The sequence below is a fragment of the Capsicum annuum genome, chromosome 4 (genome assembly GCF_002878395.1).
Source record: "Capsicum annuum cultivar UCD-10X-F1 chromosome 4, UCD10Xv1.1, whole genome shotgun sequence".
Lineage (NCBI taxonomy): Eukaryota > Viridiplantae > Streptophyta > Magnoliopsida > Solanales > Solanaceae > Capsicum > Capsicum annuum.
This window is the reverse complement of record NC_061114.1, coordinates 54,831,092-54,838,857: the sequence shown is the minus strand read 5'-3', so window position 1 is coordinate 54,838,857 and position 7,766 is coordinate 54,831,092. Positions and strand designations below refer to the sequence as shown.

Sequence of the window (7,766 nt, the reverse complement as noted above, 5' to 3'; positions counted from 1 at the left end):
GAGATGGTTCGGACACGTGATGAGGAGGGGCATGGATGCCCCGGTTCGTAGGTGTGAGAGGCTAGCGTTGGATGGTTTTAGGCGGGGTAGGGGTAGGTCAAAGAAGTACTGGGGAGAGGTGATTAGGCGGGACATGGAGCAGTTACAGCTCACTGAGGACATGACCCTAGATAGGAAGATCTGGAGGACGTGAATTATGGCAGAAGACTAGGGTCTCTTTGGGTCGGTAGTGTAGGGAATTACTTGGTGGGGGTATTATTCTTGTTATGATACCTTGTTTCATGCTTTATTACGAATCTGTTTACTTTTCTCTGTTTACTATTACTTGTGGGTGTCGTATTTATGTTATGCCATCTTGTTCCATGCTTTACTATGAATTTGTTTAGTATTCCGTGTCTCGAGCCGGGGGTCTATCGGAAACAACCTTTCTACTTCTTTAGAGGTAGAGGTATGGACTGCGTACATCTTACCCTCCCCAGACCAGGTCTATATGGGAATACACTGGGTTTGTTGTTGTTGTTGTTGAATCTACCTGCATAATACTGCAGCGGCCTGCAGACATGTTTTCAGCAGATGCTGTAGTTGGATGCATCATAGTATATACCGCTTGCATCTAAATGTGGTGAATTTGTTCATTTTGTACAGTCAAAAGAGTACATTTTTATGATTCTATGTGTTTTGGTAACATCTTCGTGATTTGACTCATTTGTAACATTGTTGGACTTTTGGAATTTTAGGATACTTGTTTTCATGATCTTTTTTTATTTTTTTTAATTTTTAATTTAAGGTGGATGGGTATTATGGGTAAACTAAATTCTCCACTCTTTAATTTAAGGTGCCAAGTGAAGGAGAATATGCAATGGGAAAGAGGAAGGATCAAGGTATTGGTATACCTGAAGGGAGTAGAAAAAAGAAGAAAAAGCAAGCAGGCACTCCTCGTCCTGCTTGCTCTTGGGTGCACTTCAGGTGACATGTTTATTTGAGTCAATACCTTATCTTTGTAACTTGTTTATCTATTTCCACTGCTTTTGGACTAAATGTTCTGCTAACACTGAAATATATTTTTCAGCCGTGATTTTATTAAAGAGTATAGTGCTACTCATCCTGAATCTTCAGGCCTGAAAGCTGTAAGAATCTATTTCTATGTATGAGATGCATTAGCGTACATCTGTTTGTTACCCACAAGCATGTTGGTAAGAGCACATCACTTTTCAGGCCACAAAGGCAGCGTCAGATGCATGGAAGCTGATGGGTCCTGAGGAGAAGGCAAAGTACACTACTCGTGCCCGTGAAGTGTGGGATAAGTATCTGAGCTCAACACCTGCCCGTGCTCCCAAGCCAAGAAAACAGGTTAAACAACCCCCCCACCCACGCCACCCCACCCCCAAGGTTTTCTTTGTTTGATGATGGAACTGGTAATGCTAAGAATGTCTAATAACTTTTGACTTCTTATGTTCAACTTTATTGATGGGTTGCTTATGCAGACCAAATTAGTCACAAGGTGCTCTCCTGGTCGTCTACTAAATGTCTTACAACGGCTAACACCTGACCAGAAAGAGGCTGTAAAAAGCATGGGGTTTGGTAGCATCCTTGGTCTCAGATGTCGAACTCTTCGAAGAAGCTTATGTCTTTGGCTATTGGAGAGGTTCAATACTGTAAGACGCAGCTTGGAAATCTGTGGTGAGAGGATACCTTTAACTCCAAGGGACGTGGAACTTGTAATGGGCTTGCCTGCCAGTGGGAAAGATGTGGTGAACTCAGGGTCTGATGAATTGATTTTAGAATTACGTAAAAGATACAATGCTACCAATCGTGGGATTTCTGTCCGTCTTCTGGAGGAACGACTTGCAGCTCCAGAAGCTGGAGAGGATTTCAAAAGGTCATTCGTGCTTTATGTAATGGGCACTCTTTTGTGCCCAACTGCAAGGCTTGATGTAAGCCCTTCTTTCCTCCATTTTTTGACAAATATGGATGTACTCCATCAATATAATTGGGGCAAGTTCTTGCTTGACCGGCTAGTGCGGGAGATATCGCGTTTTCGTCAAGGGAAGCAACTCGCAGTTGGGGGCTGTCTTTTGTTTCTCCAGGTGACTGAATGATGTGAGATGCCCATCTCTGCTTTATCTAATTAGTGCTTAATTTAATCTTTCATTGGTTTGCAGCTCTTTTACTATGAGAGTGTTGCTGTTGGAGCAGCATATGAATCAGCCCCTGTAGCTTTTCCTTGCCTATTCTCATGGGGTGAGGAGGAGATTAGTGAGAGGGAAAAGCAAGAGAAGGAACTTGGTGGTTATGGCTCAGGGGAGGTACATTCCAATTGCCCGATTTATTAAACCAACATGTTCTCATATTATTCTAATTTTATTCTCTCATGCAGGTAGTCTGCATGGAAAGAGGACTTGGGATGGGATCACTGGGATACAAAGCCCAAACTGATAGGATGGCGCTTAGAACAGTGGAACCAATGCCAGAGCTTTCTCATGCACAGGTATAGGAGAGGCGTGGTTTGGTAATTTGTTGTTCTCATACTAAGTAACAGTCTTAAAGTCATAACTCGTGAGTAGTAATTAAGGCCTGCTATATACTCTTACGTCGTGGTATATTCATCTATATGGGCATTTGGTTTTGATTAAGCACAATGCTTTAATTTGTTTGAATCTATAGTAGGCTGTCAGCTGCTTATGTTTGGCAGCCTTATTTCTCATAGACTGTTGGTCTACTCACATACCAGTTTGTTGATGGAAATAAAAGCTAAATACTAGGGCTTTCATTTTCTTAATAAATCAAATATTAAGAACCCTGGACAAGATGGGTGCTTAGATGGTTAACACTTTCCGCATCTACCCTAAAGTCTTGGGTTTGTCACCAAGGGCGCAAAAAATTGGGAGCTCGAGGTGTAAAAAAACAAATTAAGAACCCTGCAGAAAATCTATGTTAGAAGAAAAGGAAGTATGTTGTGAATAGGATCAACATAGAACTGATAAAACAGAGAGAAGGTTATTAAACGATAGCAAGGTGTATGCTTTCCTCAGCATTCCTACAAATTATAATCGTTTTTTTCCTTTGTTTCTTTTTGGGGGTAATTGGAAGAGGGGTAGGGTGAGGAATACCTTGGGCCTCAACTCCAGGTTGCCATATCTGTGCTTTTGTTTTCCTAATATTATATTACTAATAGATATCTTGGTGATTTTCATCTACTTGGCAGGATATGGAAGATCAGGAGTATGAGGATACCCTCACAGAACAGGTGATCTGCCATCTTATTCTTGCTTTCTACTAATTAAAATGTTTCACCCTGAACTGAGACCCGGAAGAGTACACTGCTATTATCATTTTGACACGTGACTTGCTTCTATGACCTAGAAGCAAATGATATTGTGACGTTATTAAATTGTTTGGTTGATGCCTTATAAAAATAGTAGACTATTCTATATCTTGAGCCGAGGGTCTATCGGAAACAGCCTCTCTACTTCCTCAGAGGTAGTGGTATGGACTGCGTACATTTTACCCTCTCCAGACCTCACTTTGTGGGAATATACTGGGTCTCTTGTTGTTTGATGCCTTATAAAAATAGATTGCATGCATGAGGGTAAATGATGAATAAAATGTCACAAACTAAAAAATAGTTATCCTAAAGCCAAATACATATGGGATTTCATTTTAGCAGCAATACCCTAATTGCTCTTGTATTTGGTGTGCGTCTAGATTTCTTTTATTGATGCCTGAGTGGAAGTGTGGAAATGATCTTCCTCTGCTACCACATTTCATGGCAGATTAAGATGCTTTGATGTTCTATTATCTTTTTTTGTTGAGTACATCAATGTTGTAATACGATGTTTGAAATCTCGTACTCTTACTACTTACTAGAACTATACATACATAGTTATCTGAACCGAATTACTAATGACAGTGTTATGTATATTTTTATATTTGGGAACCTGATATCGAATCAGGGTAAATTTACTTTTAAGGATTCAGAACCTGAGAGGCTTCCCGATTCGTCTCTTTTCTTTACTTTTTAATAAATTATCATTTATGGTACAAGTTATTTGAAGTATTCTCTTGGAATTATTGACCAAACTGATTTTTGCTGGTGCCCCCCTTCAGGAACATGAACACACAGATAGCATTGAGGGGAATGTAGTCTGTGCAGAGATTGAAGTAGTTGAAGGTTCAGGACAGGTAACTTGTGGAAATATCAATTATGGATGCACAGAAATTGTTAATAACTCGAAGAAAAGAGATCACGAAGAGGCCTGTCCCTATGCACCATGCCCATGCCCTCTCCAGAACTGTAGTGTTGTTGATTCCTCCAAAGAACTCTCGTCACATTTCAGCATTAAGCACTGGGATTCAGGGACACACTTCCAGTATGATTGCCCATTGCGTGTCTCATTGAGCAAGAAGGAAACTTTCCTTGTTTTACAATCAGAAAAAGATGGGGTCCTTTTTCTTCTTGCCAAGGGAACACAAAGTATAGGGCATACCGTTGTGATTACTTGTATAGGTCCAAGCTCATCGAAGGAATGCTTCTCTTATGATGTTGTATCAGAAAGAGGAAGCAGCTCACTGAGATTAAAATCATCTGCTCATAGTTTTCCAGGTAGAATTCAAGGTTTACCCCCAGTGGATTTCCTTCTGGTTCCTTTTAGTCATCTCGGCTCATCCGGGCAGCTAGATTTAGAGATTTGTATATGGAGCTCGACAGAGCCTGGATAAGAGTAGGTTCGGTCCATGTAACATCACAGCTTTATTAGTATAATTGTATTTGTTAGAATGTAGGAATATGTGATTAATCAACATGTTGAAATACAGCTTCCGACAGAGACTTGCTGTTCAGGGCAAGCGTGAGTTTATTTATAAATCAAAGAAAGGATAAGCTTGCAGAAAAATTACTGATCATATTTTTGTCCATAGGACATTACAATTTAGGGCGGGGGCAAACCTTTGTTATTATACTGCCCTTGGGCTGCAAAAAATTTGTATGTTTTCCGGTATATCATTGATTAGTGCGTTTTCCTAAAATCTTTCATTGAGCTCGTGAAGAAGCAAGCTTACTGCTTATCCTTGCCTGACAGTTGTCAGTTGCTAGGTCTGCTCAAATCTGCTGGGCTTTTCGTTATCTTTGGCTCGATTGGTACAGGGCAAAAATCTGTTTCTAGTATGATTTTGCAGAGTGAGCCTCAACTAGGGATGACAAACAGTAGTGTAGAAAGTAACTAATCCCACCACACGTATTAGGAACCTGGTCTAAGAAATTACAGTAAACAACAAATAGTAAAATAAAGTGCAATGCAAATTTATCGTGAAAAATTCCTTGCTCAAGAGAGTAAAAAATCACGACCTACACTGTGTAGGATTTCACCACTAATCTTCACGAATTTCAAAGAGCTTTGTTCAAGATTACAACTCCGCAATCCTAGAACCGAACTCTTAACTCACAACTCAACAGTTTACTACAATTGTTTAACCCACTATATGAGCACTCCAAGAAGTCAAACCCACTTCTTGTTACAACGCCTCACAAACAACAAGTCAAACCCACTTCTTATTACTCAGACTCACAACGTTCAATAATAGAAAAGATTACAACTCAGAATCTATCCTATTACAGACTCAAAACTCATCAATTTACTCCAACTGGTGATATCAACAAAAACTACTAACTCTAGCCTTAAACTTCTCAAACTTCAACTTTCAGTAATGCAAATTCGAACAGAAACTGTGAAGCAGGTTTCTATTTTGCTGTGATGAGGTCCTGCAGTTTTTGCTTTGATGGCTATTGTTCTCAAGATGATATATTTCGTGGATGTGCAATAGGTGCGGCTCTCAATGATTTTCATGCCATATATATAGTGGAGATTTGTCATACCCTAGAATATCATGGACTAGGACTCTTTCTCTAAATGGAATATGGTTTCCTGTAAGGAATTAGGTGATTCCTTTCCTTATAAGGAGATTACATCATATAATGAAACTTTGAATCCTCTTTAAACTCTATTTCTTCTTTTTTATTTCTATCCTTCTTTGCTAATTTATTTCATTCTTTCTTTGCTCCTTTCTTTCCTTGTTTGCTCCTTTGTTTATTTTCTTCTTTACCAATCTTTCTTATTTGCACTTGATTTCCTTGTGTATTCATGTCACCTGCTATGGGACCTAGTTCACAACTGTTCAGGGACCTGGTTCACCGGATACAACATACAAAAGACAACAAGTAGTAAATCAGGTTCTTATTTTTCAATCATCAAAACTATAAACATGTTCTCTTACTTTCCAACAAGTGACGATGTGGTTGCGGGACAAATCCACCTAGACCTGCGAAGATGTTAAGAAAACCTTTTATTTTTTCAAAACCCATCTCGCTTAGCACTGCATACTGTTGTTTAACTGAATTCATCAAAATTTTGTTCTTTACTGTTTTCTTTTAAAATGGACCAAATGCATGTGTCAAAAAATGGACCATACAAAAGGTTGGTCGTAAGCGGCGGAAGATGGTTATAAATTCTACTCCCTTCATTCCAAAATAATTAAATTGTTGAGGCATGAAACACCCCTAAGAAAATTTTTTTAGGAAATAAATTACATGCCTTTTTATTATTTTAAATTACTTTCCTAGAAAATATGAAGTATTTAAGAACCTCATTAAATGAAAGGGTAAAATTGAAAGAATTTTTCTATATGTCTCTTGAAGAATGAATAATTTATTTATTTTGGACATTGAAAAATAACTCCACAATTCATTTATTTTGAAATGGAAGGAGTAATAAACAACTCTACTTCATTTAAGGAAAAAAGACATAAATAACCATTTTTATAAAAATAATTAAATATATATGATCGTATTTAGTGAATTTCAATTATATCAAATATAATATTTATGTCAATAGCCTTTTTTTACTAAGTCATAACATATTTTGCTGAAATACAACTTGCCAGTTAAAAAAAATGGAGAGATTTATGGAACCACAAACTGTTCCGTTCATTTTTATATGGGACATGGTTATTTTCCCACAAACTCTGACACGACGTATTTGAGCAAAGTATATTGTGACTTAATAAAAAAAGCTATTGAAGTAAATATTATCCGTGACCTAATTGAAATTCATAAATATGATCATATATATGTAAATTATTTTTATAAAAGTGACTATTTATGTTTTTTTCCCTTCATTTAATGGCATGATGAATTCATCTTGGATTTAAAGTTGAATTTTTTTCTACGAAATACCCATTAAGTTATATTTTTTTACACAAAAATTAATCCGTTTTTTTTTTTATTATAAAAAGTGGCCATTCTCCCATCTTTGTTTCTCAAATTCGCCGCTCGGTTATCTTGCTTTCTCAAATTGGCCGCTCAATGCCGGCTGTCTTTCATTCTCAAATCGGAAAAGGTACAAATATACTTTCAAACTTTAATAAATGGTATAAATATACTCCCGTCATACTTTGGGCATAAATATATCCTTACCGTCAATGAAAATGTACAAATATACCCTCCTCATTAATGGTGGGACACGTGTTAACGTCCTATTGATTTGCCCTTTTTTAATTTCTTTTATCTCTAATACTAGTTTCTTAAGGCCCGTGCTGAACCCGGGCCCAAACTCAAAATATAAAAATAAAAATTTATATCATATATTTTTTTATTTTATAATTAGTATATTTAATGATCTGTAACACAAGTCTTGATGATAAGTTTTATAATTATTAGAGTTTTTAATCACATAATTGTATAATTTTAACAAAAATATTATTTATGAGGAATA

General features: G+C 37.3%; 1 protein-coding gene and 1 long non-coding RNA gene across 6 annotated transcripts in view; one reads left to right on the top strand and one right to left on the bottom strand.

Annotated features, from left to right (window-relative positions):
- LOC107868102 overlaps nucleotides 1-4,892 on the top strand; it is a 12,654-nt gene extending 7,762 nt beyond the window's left edge. For 3 of the 5 annotated variants that reach the window (XM_016714684.2, XM_016714683.2, XM_016714687.2), the window contains exons 3-10: nucleotides 836-966; nucleotides 1,070-1,127; nucleotides 1,216-1,350; nucleotides 1,485-2,087; nucleotides 2,163-2,306; nucleotides 2,378-2,488; nucleotides 3,206-3,247; nucleotides 4,108-4,892. In XM_016714684.2, the coding sequence (XP_016570170.1) occupies nucleotides 836-966; nucleotides 1,070-1,127; nucleotides 1,216-1,350; nucleotides 1,485-2,087; nucleotides 2,163-2,306; nucleotides 2,378-2,488; nucleotides 3,206-3,247; nucleotides 4,108-4,719 (1,836 nt within the window). In that variant the 3' untranslated portion in view covers nucleotides 4,720-4,892. The remainder of the gene's footprint in view (nucleotides 1-835; nucleotides 967-1,069; nucleotides 1,128-1,215; nucleotides 1,351-1,484; nucleotides 2,088-2,162; nucleotides 2,307-2,377; nucleotides 2,489-3,205; nucleotides 3,248-4,107) is intronic. The other 2 variants (XM_047411815.1, XM_047411816.1) reach the window with 1 other exon arrangement.
- Nucleotides 4,893-5,376: 484 nt separating this feature from the next.
- LOC124898145 lies at nucleotides 5,377-6,450 on the bottom strand. The gene is made up of 2 exons (XR_007054930.1): nucleotides 6,271-6,450; nucleotides 5,377-6,179 (listed from the first exon to the last, which is right to left on the bottom strand). It is a non-coding gene; the product is annotated as an uncharacterized LOC124898145 (long non-coding RNA).
- Between the last annotated feature and the right edge of the window lie 1,316 nt (nucleotides 6,451-7,766).